This window comes from Chamaea fasciata, unplaced genomic scaffold, assembly GCF_029207755.1.
Source record: "Chamaea fasciata isolate MVZ Bird 193981 ecotype frontalis unplaced genomic scaffold, bChaFas1.0.hap1 SCAF_3, whole genome shotgun sequence".
Lineage (NCBI taxonomy): Eukaryota > Metazoa > Chordata > Aves > Passeriformes > Sylviidae > Chamaea > Chamaea fasciata.
In genome coordinates, this window is record NW_027094088.1 from 35,594,051 (window position 1) to 35,618,648 (window position 24,598).

General features: G+C 37.2%; 1 protein-coding gene across 3 annotated transcripts in view; it reads right to left on the minus strand.

The window, feature by feature from the left end:
- Positions 1 to 474: 474 nt before the first annotated feature.
- The window catches only part of STRN (striatin), a 68,855-nt gene continuing 44,731 nt past the window's right edge, over positions 475 to 24,598 (minus strand). For 2 of the 3 annotated variants that reach the window (XM_066178576.1, XM_066178578.1), the window contains 10 exons: positions 23,921 to 24,064; positions 21,638 to 21,774; positions 17,001 to 17,176; positions 15,985 to 16,032; positions 15,184 to 15,305; positions 14,173 to 14,340; positions 11,842 to 11,982; positions 9,439 to 9,546; positions 8,512 to 8,598; positions 475 to 8,425 (listed from right to left, as the gene is read on the minus strand). In XM_066178576.1, coding sequence (XP_066034673.1) covers positions 8,256 to 8,425; positions 8,512 to 8,598; positions 9,439 to 9,546; positions 11,842 to 11,982; positions 14,173 to 14,340; positions 15,184 to 15,305; positions 15,985 to 16,032; positions 17,001 to 17,176; positions 21,638 to 21,774; positions 23,921 to 24,064 — 1,301 coding nt within the window. In that variant the 3' untranslated portion in view covers positions 475 to 8,255. The remainder of the gene's footprint in view (positions 8,426 to 8,511; positions 8,599 to 9,438; positions 9,547 to 11,841; positions 11,983 to 14,172; positions 14,341 to 15,183; positions 15,306 to 15,984; positions 16,033 to 17,000; positions 17,177 to 21,637; positions 21,775 to 23,920; positions 24,065 to 24,598) is intronic. The other variant, XM_066178577.1, reaches the window with a different exon arrangement.

Genomic DNA, 24,598 nt, shown 5'->3' on the forward strand with positions numbered 1-24,598 from the left:
CAGCTGCCATCTGTGATGTGTGGTTTGCTCTCCCTCATCCTCTCCCTGAGGGCAGAACCACGCATTTATTTTTACGCTGAATGAACGCTGTCCTCGGGAAGAGCCACGTGTGGGGCTGTGAACAACGCCTGCTGACAGACCAGCTCCTGCAAAACCACACCCACTCCGCACGTCTGCTCACCCCACATTCACCCCCACACAGGGACCACGTGTCTCGGCACATGGAAGGATGTGGGGTGTCAACAGAGCCAAGCTGGCGCACCAGAATGGAACCAAGACATACGGAGAACAGGAAAACCAAGGCACTCCTGTGAATGGTAACACGTTGCACAGCTCAGTAGGAATTTCACACGGGGTTACCTCAAGCCCCTCCAAACAAGTCTGCTTGTCTTACTCTTAATGCACTTCCCCCTCCTAGCACTCCAAAACCACACAATATCTTGTGATAAAATGCAGAATTATGAACGCAATGCAAAATGTTGAAAAATAGTATTTATTAGCACCCAATTTACATAATTATATGGTACAAATGACACTTGCTGCTGCAACATTAAATAAAGCTGCTCTTAAAAACCATTGCTTATTTCTGGAAGTCCGTGAGATTTTGCTCAGCACAGAATGCAGGTACAGTACACAGATACCCCACTTCACTACTGTCATACCAACACAAACACCTGCATGGTTACCTCAATGGGGTCTCATTTTAAATGGCACACTAACATAAGCAGATCTATATAATTTTAAATGACAAAATATTTATTTGACTTATTCAGGCAAGTGAATGTAGCTTTAAATATAACCTATCCAAGAAGTTTCACAAAATATGAATTGCAGTGAAAAAGAGAAAATTCAGGGCTGCACTTGAGAAGCTCAAAATTACACTGGCATATTTCAAAATAATCTCCCTCTGAATTTTCTGTCGTTGCCATTTTAGATATTTATCCAGCATTTTAAACTACTGAGTCTTAGTAAGAAGTTTAATACTAAGTTTTTGAAGAAGCATTTCCATTTAAAGCAAAAATTTATACTTGTAATAATAAATGCTAAACAAATCTTTGGAGAATGAATCACTTTCATTTTTCTCATGTCCCACGATTAATAAGCCTTTTCAGAATCATGAAATATATTACATTTATGGATGCTTATTCCCAAGAAAACTACTTCCTTCATAAATTAGGAAACAGATTTTCTCACTCAAAATAACATTCACTTTTGTACAACAGTTGCATTTAAACAAGGTGATTTTGGTGGTACTGCAATTCTGACAGCCTTGTACTGAGCCATACACAAAAAACTGACAAGCAGACTCTTACTCAACAAGCAGGTATTTCTCATTTGGATCCAAAATTCTGCAAGACACTTGACGCCCGACATTGTTTCAAAGTAGTCATTCAAAATTGGTGTATAAAATCATAACCTCAGCATAATTCTGAAGGGGAATCTTAATTTCCTTTAGCTGTTTGTATATCAGCCACAGTAGCCTTTTCATATCAACAATCTGCCATGGAAGTGACCCAAAACAGAAGGGAAGCCATTGTAATTACTAATATGTTAGTGGTTATTACCTGTAGTAACTTCTCCTAAAGAGAGCTGTCAGGTATCTCTAAATTCTAGTAGAAAAGAAAAAAGTGGATTAATACAAGCAACAACAACAAAAAATCCAAGCTACAGTCCATATGGCAAAGAAATTTGTCTTTTTAAACCTGACAGTCAACTGAAGATAATTATGCAAAATACAAAGCAAAGCTGATAAATGTCAACAGAGAACCTTACAGCAACAAAAGTCATCTCATCATGATGTTCCTTCTACAAGTTTTTTCAGGTGCACTATTCAAGGAAAGCATAGCACAAGACTGCTTTTCAGTCTGCTTGAACTACAAAGGTACAAGAAATCAGTAGCTAACATGCTCAGTTTGCATTTCCAAAAGAAGTGCTAACACATACAAGACAGTTTTCAAAACTGATGCTCATTTGCAAATGTCCCACTGCAAGGAAACAATTCTAGGAGCCATACATCTGAAAACAAGCTACATTCGAAAGCACTGGATCTTGATGACAGGAAGCATAAAAAAATAAATTCTTAATGGAAAAATATTAGCTTGAAGTCCATCATTTATCCCTTATACAATGTTTTTGGCTGCTTTTCACAAGTAATCCAAAAATAATGACAATATTTGGCTTGGCAATAAGTTCTCCTTTCCCTTTCAGAATAGTACAAATCCAGCTGTATAAATCTTTTCCCAACACCGCAGTCTAATACTCTGGTGTGAGGACCAAGGGTTACTCAAAATAGTCAGGAAGTGATTTTGGGAGCCTGCAATTCAAACTTGAGGGAATCGAAGAAGACTGGCGTGGAGGACTACATCAACACAAGGCTTTGAGCAGCTTAGAAACACATGCATGGGGCATGGACTAAACACTGCTGTGATCTCCCAGGATCACAGCACGGCTTGGCAGCATGAGCAGGGCAGAACTAGTCTAACACACAATACCACAATCTACACTTACGCAGGAAGAAGTTGGGCTAAGAAGAATATTATTAAATGCCTTTTTAGCTCAGCCATAGTTTGGATTTTGTAGTCTAACAGCAAGTCCCTCCTGACAACAAACCAGATGAGATCCACAAATTATACTATTCAACTGGATTCATGCCTTCTGTAGTGGAATCCAGACTCTCAAAAATATCTTAAATGATACAGCAATTCATAAGCTTTCACAACTGACTACAGAGCAGCAAAAGCAAGTCAGAAGGCAGGCTGAGATAACACACTAGAATTAAATGACCTACGTGTAAGGAGGTACAAATCAGCCTTTTGGTGGTGAGAGGGGTGGGGCTGAAGCTGAAACTCTACCACCCTTCAAAAAACCACTCCAAGAGAAAAATCAGTAGACCCTTATGAAATTTATCCTGCAGTAAGAGCTCCCTGCAGAAGAGATTTTAAGATTCTCAGGAAATGTATTCTTTCTCAGGAAAGGAAAATTTAAGTGGGAAGATCAAAAAGAACATATGAAAAGGATGGATAATCTGCACAAAAGGACAGATAACCTGCACAGGTATGTCCAATAGCACAGGCACAGACATTTTTTAAAAGGTCACATTTCCAATCATCCTCTCTCCTGGGAACATTCCCACCAGCTAAACAAGTGCATTTGCCCGAACGAGGACTATTTACACAACAGTCATCCTAGTCCTTCCCCACCTCCCCCCAGGATTTTGTTCATTTGCTCTGCTGTATTTAACACTATCTTCTACAACAGGGTGTTTTTTTGTAGAACACCCCTGACGTAACTGGATGGATCAACACTGTTGTCCTCCAGTTTCTCTGCTGCTCAGCAGGAATGTGGCAGAGGCTTCCACTGGCAGTTTACAGGGGAATCATTTCCGTAACTCTGTTTAAGTTTTCTCTAAGCTTAAAGACACTGATGATGAAAGAGGCAAGACTATTCACCTATTGTAACTCTCTTCAACTAAACATGTTATCAGATTTAGATCAAATAGTCTCAACACCTTCATGTCCTCATGGAAAAAAGGAGCTTCCTGAAACATCTGAGCATTATTTCAGGGAAATCTTTTCATCTTCTCAGTCACTCAATAGTAACAGCTATGTTAAGCATCTATGATGCTCATGAACAGCAGCTGACCCAGAAAACTCAGATTGCCATGTCAAAGATTGCCACATCTTTATACAAACCAATTTACCACATGGAAGAGGTTAGCTATCATATTCTGGTTTCTTAATTTCTAACAGCGTAGTCTAAACCAACTTCCACTAAACAGCCACAAATGTCAGCAAAAGACAACCACAATGGCTACATTTTCTTCCTCAATGCATCTCAGGTTGACTAGGTATTTCACACAGGCACCAAGTAGCTCTTGGATACCTGGGACAGTTGGCAAACACATTGCCAAGCTGCAGCCTGTAAATGTTTCCAAATACACATCTTGAAAGGCATTAATAAAAGCAAGACTTGATTATCTATCTGATAGTTACGCCCTCTTTTCAACTGTTTGTTTCCACACTTCTGTCCATCAAACACGGCTCGAAGAACACGTGAGTTTACAGAAATTGCTGCTCCCCAAAATTACACTGTTGAAACCGAAGGAAGCAGGGAAAGGGGACACATCTGTGATCCAACAAATGTACTGAAAAGGTGGTGTAACTAAATCCTTTACCTCTCACACATTTATTCAAAAGAACAACTCTCTGGTTACTTTAAATTCACAACTGAAAAACAGCGTTGTATGACCTAACCACAAAGCTGTATGGTGAACACCACACACTTACTCAACCGAATTACATGGGACTGCTTTAACATAACATTATTTGAAAATACACATCCTAAAAAAATAGCGTGCAGTATATGGCATATAGTACTACAGGCTTCTTGCTAAAGAACGTATTTTATCAAAATAAAGCTGAATGAGATGAATGTAGTGAATCTTTTATGTGGAAGTTTTCTCTCTGAGGCCCAAAAATAAAGACAAACACTAGGATTTTGTAAGAGTCACACAATATATCTGTAACTTCTTCCAAGCTACTCCAAATCATTCTGTGCAAGCTTTTTGGTAACGGAATCAAATATGTGAAAGCAAACAGCCCAGTGAAGTAAATTAAAAGTGAGAGTATTTAAAACTAGTGGACCAACTTTCAATATACGGAAAAACTGAAAATCCTCCCATTAAATTAGTTAGTAAAATCAAAATCATTAGCACAGGCTAACATACACAAAAAATTATATGAGCTAACCATTAAAAAATTGCCATATAAATTAGATCTGGAAAAATAGTAATGGCAAAATGCTATATACTGATATTGCAGAAGAATGTTTTCTTCCAAGAATAAGCCTTGGGTCCAGTTTTGTTTGCACTTTCAATAAACATATGTATCACACTAATCAAAGTTACTAATTACACCAGGAAGAACTGTACACAAAAGGGGAACAAATAAAAATAATTTAGTGCCCTCAGAGATCAGAAGTTCAAAGCTTGTAATATCCAGGATAATCAGGAAACAGGAATTAAGTCTTTAGCTGCAAAAGAATCATACTAAAAACATAAAATCAAACTAAAAACATACTAAAAGTGAAGAAGAAACTTGAAAAGCAGCAATGCTCAAATGCTATTTAAAGGAGTTATCATAAATAAAGAAATATGATTTAAGTTTGTCAGACATCAAAAGCTTGGTCTTCCTACACAAAAGCATCGCGTTACAGGGGATAAACCCAACCAAATAACAACCACAATTAACAGATGACTCTCAGACTAAGTCCAACAAATCATGCATGTGGAATGGTGGTATGGACACCAACATTTGGAGAATTGAGCTTATAAAGATAAAAAAAGAAAATGTTGGGAAAAAAAGCAGACTAAAAAAATAGCTTGTAGAAAGCAGAAAGGAATGAAAATATACAGATGGAACCAGTGTGTGCATGCAGGTTCCAAATTACAAAGACTATGAAGAATATGTAAAATGGCACAAAACATGGCTTGGAATACTGGAATGAAGTTACAAAAAAGAGCTACTAAATATCACATAAATCCTCCTGCCAGTGAGATGTAATCGTTGAAATAATCTTTAAAAGTAAGCCTAATTGTTTTAGAACATATGAAATCTCACTGGCCAAGACAATATTAGAACACACAAGTCTACAACCCTGCTTTAGCGAGCATATGGACTAGATAACCTAAATATTTTTTTCAACCCTATCTCCTATGATGATGCTCAGAAGATCTGACAGGCTCATGCACAATACCCTGCAGTCCTACAAGTATGTGAGCAAGTACAGTAAAAAGACATTGACATCAATTATGAAGACAAGCACAAAAATATATATATTCCACAACCTCTTTGTAAGGCTACATTTGTTTTGTTTTGTTTTTTAAAGGCACCTCATCCTCTAGCTATTGCCAGCTTTTAAAAAAATCACTTTTCAGTTTGAGCAAGAGCTCAATAGTGAGAAGGAAACATCTTTCAATTCACATTTGAACAGCCACTTCTTACATTCCAATTGTAATCAGACTGACAGTCTTTAAAAACAAGCATGCTGGCCTAGTACTTTTTATATACAGCAATTTAAACAACTGTGACTACATATTGTATTGTGTAAGCAAAAGCACAACATCCATTTCATACTCACACCATTATCCTTTGTGTACACAAACTCAAAAGAAATCTTAATACTAAAACATTAAAATGCACCCATGGAGTCTTCCCTTACCAGACACATTTAATACATGTTTACAATATATATATACATATATAATATACATAATTTTTAGAATTTTTCAAATAAATCTTTGTAATTTTCTCTTCAAAAAGAAATAAAATTATGACACTGAAAGAATATGAGTCAAGTACACAGAATTCTCACAAAGTCAAATGCTCAGTTTTGCAGCCAAGTTTTCCTCCTTTCCATCATAACCAAAACATTTTATAAAAACTAAATAATCTGTATTATTACTGTAGTCATCTGTTTCATGGTAAAAGTTCTAATCTTATCTAAGGAAATATATTGCATATCATTATCATGAAGAGACATATGTGAATATTCTGAGCAATAAAAGGTATTCCAGGATATTTTAGCAGTACATATAATGTGTTGCAGGCTCAAACAGCACAGGTCAACCTTTTATTCTAAATAATATACTTGGTTTAAACTCTGAGATCAACTTCAAATGTGGTCCCATCCCCAAATGGCACTCTAAAAACAACATAGTCAAACCTTATGTTGTTATCTTTCAATGACTCCTGCTTACAAAGTGTCAGTTGAAAGGCAAATATTTATTTATCAGTTTCCAGTCTTAACCTAAAGCTGGTATATGAAGAGTTGCACTGGGTTCTTCCCTACTCATATCAGCACCAGAAATCAACTCCAGCAGAAATTCTACTTCTCATTCCCATCACAGAAAAACACCAACTTCGTGCTTATGAATAGTAATAATTCTGATGATGACACATAACAGAAAAGAATCCACTCACCTTCCTTTAAGAAGGGATAAAAAGACTAACAGACTGGATTGAAAGTTATTTGTCAAATCAACAGAGAAGCTCTGAATAGATAAACAAAGCTCATCTGTTAAGTAATTATGAGAAGCACTTATTCTTCAGGTAACCCAATCAATGGCACATATACCCAGTGAAGTGGACAAGGTAAAAAGTCCCTCAAATGGTGCAGCTGGGAAATACCTTTAGCAGTAGCAGGATCTCTCAAACTGATGGAGCTTTGTATAGTTCTCACCTATTCCACTAAAAGGACTAATACAAAGCATCAGATTTAATCTTCAAACAAAGTATTTCACTGTTTTCCTTAATGCCCAGAACGATACCCTTTTTAGCAGGAACAGAAAGAAGAGATGAATGTTTGATAGCTAAAATTGTAGGACAGCTTCTTTGGAAAGCTTTGCGATAATTTCTTGTGCCAGATCTCCAAGAATAAACAGCATTAAAATCTGAATAAGTTAAATTTGCTACTACAGTATACACAGACCGCAACAGTCTGTTGTTAATTGGGATTTAGACTAAAGGCTCAGTTTCTAGCCATACGCTAATACAGTCTTAAAAAAATTATATAAATTTTTTTGCAAACTAAATATTTACTGAGAAACACAGAAGATGTAACAGAAACTTTACTGCATTTTAATTTATGTTAGTAATTTGCCTTCCTTTAATTGCATTTATCTTAGGCTAGCAGCCAGGTGGCTGAGATTTACTATCCACTACTGCTCTCTGACCAAGATCTACTTTATTCATACCAAAGGGATGACAAAGTGCCTCTCACACAATACAGTAATGAGCATGTGAACTGACTTGGAATCACTTTTTCCAGGCGATTTGAATACATTAAGATTCCTCAAAGAGAAGCATCCTAGGAAGTTTCCCTCTTTTCCTACTCCCTGATGCAATTAGACCCCTTCTTTCCAGTACTCCATTTTATTAATAGAGAATACGTAGACCTAGTTTCACCCAAGGCCTGCCTGGACGAAAATTCACCCTCTAAATAAAAGCTTTTTTTTTCTTTTTTTTTTTTTCTTTTTTTTTAACTATTTGAAACTGAGAGATTCCAAGCTCTCAGCACCAGCTGAGCTCACAGAAACCAGAACAAACGTCAATTTAGAAAACAGCACCCTGCAAAACTAAACACTTACAAACATTCTCTGAATTACAGGGCAAGATAAAACAACTCGTGCCCTCCTCTTCTATTTTGTGCAGCTGGTTAAATATATACAAAGCTAAGGTTGAATGGGAAGCACTCTGTCATACAAACACTTTAGCCAGGGCATCTGCTCCTGCACTGGCAATATAACATTTGGATGGGTGGAATGCCACATCGTGAATGGACTCATCAAATTTTTTGCGATGAGCGGTAAATTCTTGGATGCAGGTCTTGCTTTCAAGATTCCACAAGCGAATTGAGCAGTCATGGCCTAAAGAAAGGGAAAACAGTTTTCTTTATAATTTGCACGCCTGCCACCATTATGAGAAAAAGAAAATGAAATCTGAATGTACTTACTGCCAGACATCAAATACAAGCCATTAGGATCAACAGCTAAACTTGTAACTGCATCTAAGTGAGCTACCATGGAGTGGATCAGTTTTCCTTTGAAAGAAAAGATTTATTTAGGTTATTTTCTGCAGTTAACTTTGTTATCTGTATTCACTGGTTATGACCCTACCACAGCTGATATAAACACCAGAAGATCTTGTCCCATGACTGAATCACTAAAATTATACAAGAAATGAGTATTTTAATGTTTACAGTTCCCAAGGACCACTGGAGCAGTATCATGAATGTTTATGAGACCTTTGCTTTAAGCCACCCTGACACTGCAATCACTGTGCATTTTAAACATCTTCCCCTTAAGCAAATTAGTTAAGCTCTTCCCAGGTAAGACCTTCAATGGGAAGGAAGACAGGAGCAGAGCATACTAAGAGCAATGAACATAAACTACATGGGAATAGGGGATAATGTTAGTTATCTCAGAGAGAATTAATATTTTACCACAGCTTATTATTACAGAAATGATTTCATTTTAAAAATAAGATATCATGGGTCGAATGTGGCAGAGGTAAAGCAGTGCCAGAGCTTCCTGCTCTCAAGAGCAAAATAATACAGACAACCAATAGAAGAAACATAAACATAAGAACATGAAGATTTTGAAAAAGATGCCTTTTATGTTAAATATTTATAAACTCCACACATAGGATGTTCTAAAAGAATGGACAGAGAGATGGAAGCTCCTTATCACTTTGCCAACAAAGCCTTAAGTGGGCTGGCAATCTTTAGACTTCATTGGTGATGAGAGATTTCTGCTTCAGAGGTTATCCAATTCTTGACATCCCTCAGCATTCGTGTGAAGAACATTGATCATAACAAACTTGGGAATATGATTTGTATGATACAATGGCTGTGGCTAAGACCTGCTGGAAAGATGCGTACCTGTATTGTTGTCGTAGAATTTGATGTGTCTGTCTTCGTGAGCCGTGATACTAATTGGAAGAGTTGGATGGCTGATGACTCTGTTTATCTGACAGGAAGAACTGACTGCTAAGAAAAAACCCACACATGTCAGTATATGTAAATTGCTAAGTTCTTTGAAAGACTGCTAATAAGAAATAAATATGTAATCAATCTAATTTGCAAAATACTTCTTACATATATATCCTGGAAACTCTCAGCTAGTGCCTTCTGTTATGCACTTTCCTCTAAAATACTTTCCAAACTACACAGGACAGAGACATACATAAAACATACGTGTGCCAAATAAGGTCCAGCTTTTGGACACGGTTTTAGATAGACATATCAGGCAAAAATGTGAAACCAAAACCTGAGTGAAAACACCTCATTCACACACATTTCTCCTCTTGCCAAGTCAAACTTTCTTCATAACATACAGGACAAGAAAATAAACACTGCAGGTAGTGTTTCTGAAGCAAACAAAATCTACCTCTTATTATCTGATATATATGTATTAAAACTATTATTAAAAAAAAAGGATGCTAGACTATTCATAGGAGAGCCAATTTCCTCACCTTCAGTAATTCTGAAACAGCATGCATATATGTAGATATATATATATATACATACACAGAGAAAAAGAGTATAGGAATTTTCTGGTTAGAACCCCAGGCCTTGCTGAGATGCACAGGTTAATAATGCAAGAGGGGTCTTAAGAGGCATAGATTATGACAAAACCCACAAATAGTCATTACACAGAACCTCAAATTACAGATATTGTCTTTCACATTGACTGTTTTTAGCTAAACTGCTTCCAAAGAACATTCACATCATTTAATCAAAATTCTTACTAAAATAAACAAAATAGAATACTAGTGAAGGTTCACTTGCTATTAAAATGGTAAAGATTTCATTTTATACCTTTCTATAAAAATCTGAACCATAAAGTAGTGTCAGCATCCACAGGACACTTAGAAATTGTGAAAGTATAAATTAAGGAAAAAAACTCCACATTCATATTAACAAACTCCCCTAAAATTACTAAAAGCACATGAACCTTCATCACAGCCAACCATCCTCACAGTTGGAAAATGCCAAGTACAGGCTTATACTGAGCAGCAGAGTCCCTAAGTAGTGTGCTAGGGCATTTCAGGTGACATTTTCCTCTTGTCTAGTTCTTGCAGAAATAATAATTTATTTCTTTAAAATACATGTAAGCTTTATAGTACTGTTACATAACTAAAGATACTAAACAGGGACTGCTGGTTGCCATACCAGTGTCTCTTTTTCCTAAAGGAACATTATGGAATTACAGCAAGGAGGAGGTGAAAAAACAGAAGGGAGAAGGGGAGGGAAGAAGAAAGGTGGCTTCCACTGAATTGCGCTAACTAATATAGAACTGTTTTTTTTAGACAGGAACAAAGATGTGGGTTAAAAGAAGAAATCTTTTTTACAGCACAGTAAGGAATAACTTAAAGAAGAGATATGGCACTTTCCATTTGCTCTTATGACAGTCATTTAAATCTTTTAAAACACACAAGCAAAGCCAACAAGAATGGCTTTGTCGTTTTAAAAAATAGAATTAAATAGTATAATTCAGTGATATAAACCCTAAGGGTGGGGGAAGAAGTATCAAAATTTTAAAAGACTCAATGTTTTACCACTGTGGCCTGAATATGAAACCTTGTGCTTCAGTTCATTCTGGTCTCTTTTGTAAAGTCAGGGTAAAATAATTTACTGATAGCAGGTTCTTCACAGTATCCTCTGAAACTTTTAATATTGGTCACTGCCATGATCCAAGGCATTATATGGGACCTTGTGAATTAATACTCTTACACTGGAGCTTTGCTTTCCTCCTACAGTGAAAATTTCAACCAAAGCCCAGGTCCAGATGAGCCAAAAGTACAATAAAGCTTAGAAGATGGGTACCTCCGAGGAAAAATAAAGAAGAATTGATACACACTCACAATTTTAAAATAAATTTCACATTAAATTTTCCTGATTTTGCCTCTATTTTGCAATTTTGGACTGAAAAGAAAATGGATATATTGAACCTGCAAAGATCACAAAGCTGTATTAAAGGAACCTGTGCTTTTTCTCATGCTACTATCCCTTGAAGAGGAATTCAGAGTGTGAGCTTGTTTCTTCAGTCTTATTTCAAAAGTATGTGCACTCTTCTGTTACTTCAGTACCCATGAGGCCTGTTGTAGTAGCAAAAATTTACCGTTATATCTCAGAACACAGCTTGTTCATAATTTATCTTATAATTTCTCATGACACTGCATGATTCTTTGGGAAAACTGAAAAGATTATCAACAGTATCAACCTTAACCAAGCAATTTTTTTTTTTTTTCTTTTGGTTGGTTTGGGGTTTTTGATACATACTATTATCCACACTGGACTCCAGGGTAAGAATTCGTTGCCTTGTCTCCATGTTAAAAATGCTAGTGTGTCCACTGTTAAATGATGCTACCATGAGGCTTGGGTCACTGCTCACAAGGTCTACTGATGAAGGGATTCCCATTTCTAGAAAACAATGTAGAGAAGATGTAGTTGGTGTAAAGAAAATAGAACAAAAATTAAACAAAAAAATCCTTACAAAAAAGTAAGGACTTCAACATCAAAAGGACCACGATTATGAAAGGAAATGTTGCATTCTAAAATATAAATTTTGCCTATCTAAATAGCTTTGGATATCTGTAGGATACCAATTTTAATCCTATTTTTTTGGACATGTGTATGAACAACATTCTTTACTAAGATGCTGTATCTGGAACTGTAGCTGTGCAGAAATCTACTTAGAATTTAAGAAAGCAAGAACTCCTTGGCCCCTTTTCCTTCCTTTAACTGTAACATCAATTCTCAAAAAATTCCACCAAACTCCATTGCTTCAAGTAAAAGGACAAGAAATTGAAGCGGTACAACAACTGACATGACAGATGATTAACACTGTTATAATTAACTTAGACAAAATCAGAGCTTAAAAAATCACCAAAGTTCTCCAGGTGCAGATTTTATACACTGGAACTTTACATCATGTAAAGTCATATAAATACATTATAAACCTGTATTTCAAAGCTCCTGCCTATGGTGGTATATATTTGAACTCCTTTTACTGCAGCTATCTGCACACTACAGGGCAGAAGGCCAAATCAGCAAAGCTTGGACATAGGATATATCCCTTAGGATTTTTCTCCTCAAAAGTCCTGTTCACCACCTGCTACATGAAAGAACAACACCAGTTGTAACAGATGCCAGGAGGAGGAGGAAAAGATAGAGTGTGAGAAACTGAATTTTAAGCAACTTAATGTTGGATCATCGATTCAGATAACACAGGAATACCATCATATCCCTGTAAACTCTCTAAAGATTCATGGGAGAAATATCTTTCTGAGACACAGGACCTCATGAATATTTCTCAGGAATGGTGGTAGTTATCTACAAGTACTCGATAAAAAGCCAAAAAGGATTGGTGTGGGAAGAAAACACATTGTTTCTCAAGTGACCTTTTCTACCACTGCCATGCATGCTTATCTGCAGCTTCCTGCTAAGCCTATAATGGTTAATCTAAAGGACTTGAATGAGTGATGGGTATTTTAGGGGGTTTGTTCAGCGTTATCAATAAGCCATAGAAAAACTTTTCAGTCTTTGGATTTCACAACTGGGCTTCAATCCAGTTTAGAATACAAAAAAAGCCCTAATATTAGCTCTGTGAGGCAAAACTACTTCTTCCTTCTTAGTTTAATCATTAAAAACAAAACAACTCACAGTAACAAACCCCAAAACACTACCAGGAAGTTTTCAAAGCAGGCAGATAGGCAAGCTGGCAATAAGAAGTCTGCATACCTTTAGAAACATAGTTTAGCAAAAAAAAAACAAACCCATGGAATGTTTCTATTCTGCTCAGTCTCTTTTAACTAACAAGCAATGTCTGACCAGCTTTACACTATAATTTGACATGTCTGTTCACCTGTGACAAGGTTTATTTTGCCTCAAAGTTTTTTCTGAAGAAACAAGGAACTGTCTCAGCTCATGGGCTTTCTTTAACGACTATCACCTCTAAGAGAGTTTGGCAATCAATGTTAACGGGCTCGTTCTGGAGCACTCTGATTCAGACAGACAGCAACTTCCAGAAATTAGATTCTAACCAGTGGGATTTTTAGTTGTGCATGACATTTCAGTAACTAACTCCAAAGGAGTATTTCTTTTCAGCTAGCAGTGTTTAAAATCACTAGGTTATTGTTATTTAGTTAATGAGCAAACTCAGAAATTCAATTGGAATCTCTGTGTTAGAGGCACAAGGAACGAATCTGGAAGATACAATGACACTGGCCTGAGATGAAACACTGGTTACTCCAAACTTCTACTGGGGGAAGAATGGGCTTTTTATTCTGGACAAACCACAAGCAAGGGCCTAGTGGAAACTCAAGTTTCAATGTGAATTATGGATTTAATGCATTATCCTCCATGGTGCTAGTAACATCAGCAAGATCATCTGCAGCAGTTGGCTTTCAGTTGTATCTAACTGTCCCCCTGCACACAGGTACATATTCAGGTAATGTCAAAAACTGGTCACAAAATTTACTCTTCCCAAAAATATTCATAAAGATAAAAAACACAGAAAGAAGCACAAGAAGTATTTCTATTCAGGAGCCAAAATTACATCAGTCTGAACAGAGATGCTCATGAACTTCGGGGCAGGGTGATTTTCCCTACCTTGATTATCATTAAATATATTGAGAGCTGGAGCAATTTCTGTAGCTTTCCATAAACGTATAGTGCCGTCTGCTGAACAGGACAGCAGACGCTGGTGTGCTCCACTGTAAACCAGACCCCACACTGCATCAGTATGGCCCACAAAAGCACCTCTTAGAACAGAAGGATCTGTGAATGAAACACAACAAAACACATTTCAAAACAAAATGTGAATTAGGTCAGTACCTGTCTCTTAGCCTGTGTTTGGGCACCTACCCTTGGAAGACAATCCATAAAAAACCCCAAGATCAATCACGTCATATCAATATAGAAGTCTTAGTTATTCTAGCATTAAGATGCTTGAATTTCAGCAGCATATGTGACATTCAATTACCCAGTTTACAACTAACGGAACAAAACAAGCAGAAAGGACAGTACTGACTTGGCAAAACACATTTTATTGTTAAAATTCACTTTCAAACAGTCATGAATGCCACAGCAGTCCCTTTTATGCAGAAGTTAGCTATGAGGCCAATTGCATCTGAAGCTACCAGAAGTGAAAAATAAATCATAAAATCCATTCACAAGGCTGACATCCATTCAGATCTGGAAAATTTTACCAAACTGGGCCTTTTTAGCTGTTTCTAGCCAACATTAACAGCTTTGCTCTCAGCCTATAAAGCCTTTTTATCTCAACTCCATAGAACTTTATCAAAGAAAACTGAAATACACATTTTCTGTACTTGCCAAACTATCGGGTTTAGTCCTGTACTTTTAAAACCTGTACTTTAGACGAGCTGTTTCCCAAAACTGTGATGAGATCAAGGCCCTTTTTAAGAAAATGACATTTTATCTTGTCATCAAGCAGCATCAGCATTAAAATGAAAGGTTACTTTAAGTACTTGAAGATAAGCATCAATTTGCTCTTCTAAACTTTCATAGAAGCAGTATCTAGAAATTACAGTATTTTAGTGACAGAACATTACTGTCACTAAACTTATCATTTCACTGCTGCATGTCACAGCAACGCACCATAAGAGTCGTAGGGGTCGATGTTTGGGTTAGTTGTGTTCCAGCCATGGATGAGGCCATCCGTTCCCCCACTGTAGCACTGCTCACCATTACTGCTCATCACCACACAGAGCACTGGTCCACTGGAAGAAAGCCCCAAAGAAATGCTGACTATTAACATTTTCATTACATGAAATGCCATGGCAATTTTCAGAATCTTTAAATTTTCATGTTAGATGCAATTCACTCACTGCATGGATTGCAACAAAAATTCTGCATAATGACATCATATGCTACAAGACTTCCCAGAAAAAGACTCTTCACAGTATCTGGTAACACTGCTACAATCAGGACAATTAATCATTATGCACATGAAATGTGAAAAACATCACAATTTAAGCTCTAGGATTTTATGTTTTGCATAAACAGACTTTTTCTCTTTTTAAAAGATTGAAGGCTCTTTCCTAGAATTATCTCAGTAGACTTAAATTCACTGCATTCATTTTTCTTCAGTTTCATTCCACAAATGCAAGTATGTGGTAAAAAGGCAAAAGCTGCAATAATGAACAGAACACCTAATCAAATTTGAACTGTATCATTTGTAGGTTCTTCATTTTAAACTGTGGTGTATCTGACTTCAGACATAAGTAACTAGGCATAAAGGAGAAGAACATATGCAGGTATTCTAAGCAACATAGGAACTAAAAACATCACATGAAATCAGTAGTTGACAAGGTGGAAATTACTTCATTAAAAAATTCTGTTTCTGTTTAAAAATCATATTTTTCTCAAAATATGATGGTATTTCTAGGAAATACTTACCTATGTGCTCGGAAGGTATATATTGGCTCTACATCAAGAGAAGCACTCCTAAATGAAGTATGAAAAAAATGTTAACACGTATACCATGTTATGCAATGCTTTACAAAAATGTGCCAGAATCGCTAAATTCCTAAAATCCCTGTTACATCTTTTGCAGTGTTTCTCCCACAACTTCCTCTCCCAACATGATTTTTCACATGTCTAGGAACTATTTGCAGTCTTTCAAAACATGAGAGGATTTGTTGTTTGCTTTTTGTTTAAAGACCTTCAAGGTACTTCACAGACCCGTCAAACAAGTAGGTAGGTACATCAGTGGAACAGAAGGAGTGGAGAGACATCAGCATCACACAGAATGTATCATTCATTGTTCCGATTGGAGCAAAGGAGTTTCGGAATGGTAGTTTCTCTCTCTATCAACACTGAAGTGCTTCAAAATTTGCTGCTCTGGACTTTTTCAGTCCAAGGGAGGACTCTGTGTTATGCTCTGTTCTCCTCAAAGGTCTGATGTATCCCTTAATCACATCAGCCCTGCTACGAAATTCCTCTCATTTCTGCAAATTCCCAGCAATTTGCAAGAGACAGTGGAACAAAGAAACCTGGCAACATCTCAGAGTTTAAAGCTGTATACATGTATATGCATGTATGTGCATACATACATATGCATACATATATAAATGCATCCTATACATTTATATACACATGCAAGCACACTAACAGGCCGCATCCAAATATTTTCACTAGTAAATTAATTTGTCATGTTCTCTACGAGGAAAATATTAAAAAGTGAATGGTTTTCCTCTTCACAAACAAAACACATTCACAAACACACGTGAATTTTTTCTGGCATTCTTTAGGCATCTCCACCCTTCTTTGAGAACTTGTTTTCCTACTCTTATATTCAGGGAACAGTTTCCATTTAACTGCAAGGGCCATTCATTTAAGTAGTATCTAGGTTTGGGGTTTCTTTCTTCATAAATTAGAATTGTTTTTGAAGAAAAGAAAGAAAAAAATCTTACTTTTTTGCTGGGGCTGTTTTTTGTAAATTCCACATTTTTAATGTATGGTCCTCTGAAGCTGTTATTAAGACTGGTTCAACCGGATGAAACGCGAGACCTCTTATTCCATCAAAATGACTTCTTAACGTAAATTTGGGGTTCCAAGTCTTTCTCAATGCATCCTTATTGTTGGCTATCTAATAAAAAAAAAATGCCAAACTTGTAATTAAGCTGGAAGGCACAACAAAAGGAAAAAAATCAAAAATTTAGTTTGGCATTTTCAGAAGACATCAAATTACCTCACCCACTTTTCACAATAACCTGCTCTCAAACAACAGCCCACTTAACACTAACCAAGAATTTCAGAATGAGAACCAAGGTAGATGTATTCCATTCAAGTAATGTCACACCCACAGTAATAAATTCTATGCAAATCTGAAATACTCTCATGTCTGTAAAATTACACACTTTAAAAGCACTGATACTTCAATGAACGCAGTTAAGTATTTAAAATTTGATCTATACCTCCTGGCTCGTTCACCTGCAAAGCTGGGCTTGACTCACCAAGGTGCAGTCCCTGAATATCCAAAGTACTACTGACATGGCACCTCTAAAGCAAAGATCTGAGAGAAACACAGAAGTCTCTAGAAGCACAGAAAGGAACACAACCACAACCCAACTTACCCAGCTAAGGCAACAAAAGCTCTGTAATAATGCACGACAAGTAAAGTTTGCCAGAGTAGGAAAAAAAAAAAGGCAAAAAGGACTTGGCTACACACTAAGAATCTAACTGGCAGGCAATAAGGTATCGTGTATACAGACACAGTTATTTGGCAATAAATGCATTTTAGAAGATCCAAAAAGAAAGCCTTTAAAAAAAAAAAAGTTTCTTCAATATTGCTCCTCTGAACAAATATTGACACAAAATACTGAACAGACTTTCTCACTGTCAATCAGCAATGCCATGAGTTAAATTTACCTTTCCATAACCACTGCTGATGGTGGTTATGGAAAACCAAGAAAACAAACAATTGTACTGATATTTATCATGCTGAAATCTACAGATAATTCCAAACAATTTATATCTTTAACTGCAAAGACAAGACAACTGTTTTAAAACATTTCAAGAAACATTTTATTTTGGGGACTGGGGGTGAACGAGGACGTTTAAGAACAGAAGTGCTTTTTCTTAAGCTTTGTTACATCTGGATTCAATAATAAAAATATCCGTAATTTAAAAGGTTGTATAGATTTTAAACAAGGAGAAAGGAGCCATAAGAAACAGCAGGTTTAGTCTAATCATATTTCTTAGTAATGACATATTGCCTTGCTCAGGGAGACAAGTCAGTTCCTTTGCCAGTTTACTGAGCCAAGTTGGCTCAGTGAAGGAACAGACAAATGCTCGAGCTGGTACAAGGACGGGGCAGGGCTGCACAGTTAGCAGCTCTGGCAGGTTTTCTGAAGACTGGCCAAGAAAGTCTCAGCAAAAAGGGTACAAGATGTACATATATCTGGAGAGGAATTTAGTTGACTCAACATAAGCACCTAATGCCAATTAGGTGATGGGGGGAAGCCTCCTGCCCTCCAGCTGCCATACCAGCAGCACAGGTTCTGTGCCACATCTGCAAAAGCCACAAAGATACCTCAGATGGCCTAACAGTGAATTCCAGTCCTGGCAGGATAATAGTCTTCATTTGCTTGTCTTTCATTCAAAAATGTCCTTCCAAAAGGAGTCTGAGATGGATAGTCTATAAACTAGGAAGTAGATGGAGGGCAGTCCCAGCCAGCAGACCAGCAGCAGAGGTGGAAACAGATACGAGCACTGACACATCACCCACCTGGCTGCACCACATCACTCTACCCACCAGTCTCACAAGCTGTGAGGCTGGTTACTCGCACAGCAGACAACCTCATTCTGTCTCTCCCCACCAAAGTACAACACTGAGGTAACCTGAGGCCTGAAAAGCAGTTTGGGGGAATGTTACACTGCTACAGACAACCCCAAAATTAGAAGCTGATCTGGATTTGCCACTTATAATAATATTTGTGTCTATACAAAATCAAAAACTAATTGAAAATAAACTGAAAACTAAAAGCAGCAATGACATGCAAATACAGGCACTTCTCTTGTTCAAAGCTGTAAGAAAACAAACAAGGGCCTACTGTGAGGTCAAAAACCTCCAAATTAGTACTCAGCATTAAATCCAATGATTTTCTAGCTCAGTTATTCTTATCTAAAATCTATTTTAATTTTATGAAGACTATCCAGAAGACTAAGGAAAAACCAGAGCCAACTAAAGTGAATATTTGTCAAGAATGTGTAAAGGAAGGAGAAAGAAAAGGCAAACTTCAGTGTATTGGGTAGCAATCTGGAAAATTTAATCTTGTTAGATACTCTAAAAACCTATCTACAAAAGAAAAAATTGGTCTTTTAAGTAATAAATTCATAATCTCCATTACCAAGTGAAAACCATTCTTCAATTTACAGTCAAAGCAATATGTAAAAACTGAAACCATGAAATGAGGTAGGCTAATGCTGTCATTTTTTAGAAGAATCCAGCAAAAATGCCAGTGGGATGAAAGGGACCGAAAATGGGAAAAGTGTCTGCTACTCTTGAAAGCAAATATATTTAAAGACTGATTTACGTGATCTTTCAACTTAATTCTCCATATGATTCAAAATTGACACTTAAAAATAATATACTAAACTTTCACTAATCATACCTGATTCACATTTGGCAGCCAGATGTATAAAATAATCCAAAATAGAAACATTATATTATCTGTAAGCTAAATTTGCAATGAAACTTGAAATAGAAATACCAGCCTTTCATTTTGCTTCAATAAAGTGCACAGTAACCAAAGCAAATAGTTTTGTAGATTTTTTTTTTTTTAATTGTCAAGCACTACAAAAAGGTAAGAGTCGAGGTAACCATGACTATGCATTCCTGATCACAGGACTTCATACAGGGATTGGACAAATGAACAAATAGAAACTTCTATTTGTATTCTCTACCACGCAGGAAAGGATTGGAGTGGATAAAGAAATGCTATTCTATAAATGAAAGCTGTTAGTTCAGGATACAGAGACATGAACAAGCACAACAGTTTTATGGACACTTGCACAATGAAGTCAAGCAATGAAAGCATCTTGTACAGATGGGTTAGGTTTGTCATGTTCTCTGAATTTAAAATCCAGCCTAGGATTTTTAGGAGTACCTGTAACAAGTTCATTTGTACATTACTGTACCCCTTTCTGAAGACATAGTTAGGGACAGTTAGTAAAAACATTAAGAACTGAGCCGAAATTAGGTGATAATACTAAAATACTGAATTTTAGGAGAAATGCTCTGCATTCATTGTAGTATTGATGATTCATAACATATCACATGTTCAGAAACTTGCTATAGTGGTAAGGCACATCTCCGCAGTGGCACTCTCAAAACATGCATAAGCCTTTATTAACTATGTATTTCATTGCTTTACAAGTACATGCAGGGGTAGAACTTCAAAGTAAGGACCTGCATCTTATTTCTAAAGTCTCAGACTCCATTTGTGATGGCAAAATCCTAGATAATGGTTATTTAAGAGTCAGATTTACTGAAGCGTAGGATTCTTCCCCAACACAGTATTAAAAATTATCTCTGAAATCCCTCAACCTTGACACAGCTGGGCAATGCAATAGCACGATTAATCTGAAGCTGACAGATCACACAAAAGCAAATGATTAAATTAATACCTGAAGTACTTTTTCCCAAGAAATCAGAAATATGAAAAAAATTGCATACGACTGAAAAGATGCAATTTTAAGCAAGATTTTTTTTCATAAACAGTGCAAGAAAAATGAGTCTACACATCTAGGCACAGAAGTGCTGGCCACAAAACCCTCCTAAGAGTTCTGGCCCAGTCTCCTGTTTGAAAGGAAACTGTTGCCCACACACACCAGACAATGTAAACCACAGCTCTGCCCCAGCCAAGTCTTGAGTATCTCTCAGAAGAGGGATTCCACTGTTTCTCTGTGCAAGCTGTTTCAGTATCATCTACTAACAACTTTCTCCCCCAGTGTCTTACCTGAACCTCCCAAGCAGTAATTTGCTGTTCCTTTCTCTTGCCTTAATGGCTGGTGCTACGGAGAAGCTTGGCTCTGTCATCCTTACAAGCACTCTTCTAATAGCTGCAGGCTGCTATTCCAGCACTCCTCAGCCTCCTAACAGCTGAGCAAGACTAGCTCCCTTAACATCTACCCATCAGTCAGAAGCTGCTGGACTCTCTTCAATTTTTCTACAACCCCTTTGAAGTGGAGTGGCCCAAAACTGCATACAGCCCATGCAAAAGGGACATAAACGTCTTTCAATCTGCTGGCCGAGATTTTGCTCAGTCACTGGGGCTACGCGTACCAGATAGTTACTGTACCATTATCACTAATTTACTTGCAACTACTTGTATGACATGGCTGGCAAATAAGAGGAGAGGGGCTTGCAAAGAGCTTGAATGCTGCTGCGTATATGCAGGCCAGCTCTGACAAGTAAAACTCTGGGACATCCTCTGGCAGCGTACTTTTAACTGGAGAATGTTTTCTGCTGAGTCTACACACAAGTAACCTGCATCTGCCTTCAACAAGGCAGAAGGACGTTGCGTTACCATTAATAACCACTTACATCGTAAGTCAGCGAATCTGCCTCGTTTGCTACAGTAAGGCCTGCCAGTTCTCCAAGACCCAGTTCATTTTCAAGGGCTTCATCTGTTCCCATAATGAAAGATTTCCCTGAGGACGGAGGGAATGTTAAAGCTTCCACTGCAAGAAAACAAAACAAACAAACAAAAAATGCCTGAAACATTGGTTTATACTACACTGTACAATAAAAGCATATTTTCCACTTTCAGAATGCTACATACCTCTCAAGTAGCTGAGGGCAAAAAGATACACAGAGATGCATATAAAAACAGCTATTCTAAAGATAATCACTGTACTTACCAATAAACAGCACCCTCTGAACACACCTACACCTGAGGAGTGTGCAACTCCAGACAGTAAATGGAGCCAGCCACGGGCAGGAAGGGTGCGCTACCATTCATCCACATATAATGCACAAATAACACAGAAAACACCTTCCCCAACTCAGCTACAAAATATGTAAATAGGTGCTGAAGAAGCAACAAAAGTGTAGATAAAAACAGCTGTGGGAGCAGCCCAAATAAAAGCCCTTCAACCGCTGCTCTTTGATTAGGTCTCTTAGTTATTACCTTTTCATCACAAACATCTTTTACCTTCTTCACCCCGAAGTCTACACTACTGTTATCTTTTCCCATCTTTTGAACTCACAATGCAATATTTCACTCTACACACAATACATACAGGACATTGAATTTGAAAATTTACTAGAATAAAAAGATGTGTGCCCAAAATATCATGGTGCCTCAGCTTTATAAAGAAATACACAGCTAATAGTAATACCAAACTCAGATTGGTAACCATCAGCTGTCCTTTTTTTTGTGAGAATCCATCTGAGTCTCTGAAATAAAAAACACATTACTGAAAGGACATGAAAATAGAGCTCTGCTAATATAGCTCTCAGTACATGTGAGAAAAGTTGGAAAGGGAACATCCAACAAAAAATTCTTCCACTTCTCAAAGCGTTGCTAAGTTACCCCCTTCTTTCATAGAGAAAATCACTGAGCATGAAGGAAGCAGAACTACTGAGATCTCTGGTAACTATTCCACACACCAGGGCTTTTTATGCATCTTAATTATAATTTGGCCGACCTACTTTTTCACTCTCATTGAAAGACTGCTAAGTGGAACTCATGTTTTGCACGTTTTTCGAAACACATATTTACCATTTTAATACGGCACATGATATCACAGAATCATAGAATGGTTTGGGTTGGAAAGGACCTTACAGATCAACATGTTCCAGCCCCCTGCCATGGGCAGGGACACCTTCCACTTGATGGGATTGTTTGAAGCACCATCCAACTTGGCACTGAACACTTCCAGGGACAGGGCCATCCACAGCTTCTCTGAACAACCTGTTCGGTGTCTCACTACCCTCACAGTAAAGAATTTCTACCTAATATCCAATCTACACCTGCCCTTTTTTCAGTCTGAAACCATTCTCTCTTGTACTGTCGCTACATGCCCATGTAAGAAGTCCCTCTCCAGCTCTTTTGCAGGCTCCGTTTAGGTACTGAAAGGCTGCTATATTTGACAAATTATTATAGCCTCATACACTATAAGTTATTATGCTCTATATTATAGCAATTCAAATATTGAATCAAATAGATGACTTAGCATTTTTCAGACATAATAGTAGTGCTTCATTACAAAGATGCATGTGTGGCTCTCCACACTTGGACTAGGCTCTTTGAGAATTTTCCTTAATTTTTGGAACACGTTATGGAAATTAATACATTGGCAAGCTGCAAGTTGCTCTGTATGATTCACAACACAATCACCACATGCTTTTGAAAGCTATGGTAAGGCATCTGTTTTTACCTGCAGAGCCTTTATCTTTGCACTTGGGAAAGAAGGACATGCTTGTGTGTGTGTATGTATACACACGCACATTTAAAATTATGTCAATGGAGAAAAAAAAGATGCTTTCATGTCCTCAGTTTATGGTCCACATTTGTCTGCCAGGCTTGAGCACAAACAAAAGGAAGTGATTTAGGGTGGTCATATTACAAAGCCACCATATGCCAGATTATTTTTTTTTTCCATTATGCTCAACGGTATTCAGCCAAGACTTGAACTTAGATAGGTGTCTTGACCTTACTAATCATGACCATAATGGAGGAATGGGAATCATTTATCACACTTGGAACTTGCAATACTGAATGAGAATTTGTAAAGTGCTTGGAAAGTCTTAGAGAATAATCCTTAAGAAGTAACTATAAACATCCACCCTCTACGATGGGGTATGCACTTTTTTAATATTTACCTTCATCCGTCCTGTTTATCTCATGTTCAATGAGCCTTGAGCTACTGGGCCTAGAAGAAGGTGCAACAGATGGCTGTAATGAAGGGAGATCATCAACATCTCTCAAGTTTGCAAGCATATCTTGCAGCTTTGACCTGTTGGGCCCTAACCAGAAAAAACCAAAAAATTAAAGGGTTTAGGCATAGTTCACGATGACACTGCTTATATCAGATATGCTACTGCAGCACATGCAACAATGGATCCTACCTTGCATTATGACATTACCACAGAAAAACTAATGAGCACTTATTTCAGCAGTAACTAATCATCCAGCATGAAATGAATTTCAAGAAGAAAGTGATAGAAGCAACTGAGAATTGTGAACGCACAATTTTCCCCATATGTATGAACTCAGAGTGCTACTTGTACGGGATGCTGAAGAATGCCGCCAACTGAGCCACACTTTAGATTATTAGAATATTTACTTTGATAAAACAACAGCTGACATCTGTGAATATTTTAGAATTTGTGTATCAGGTACTTTGTGCAGCATATTCTTATGACAACATAATATTTTAAATTTATTTGTGCAGTAGTGTAGTATCGTGAACTATATAATCCAAAAAGTTATATTAAAATAAAAATGCAACTGGATTCACTGGCCTACTTCCTGAAGCTACATATGGTGAAGACCCATGC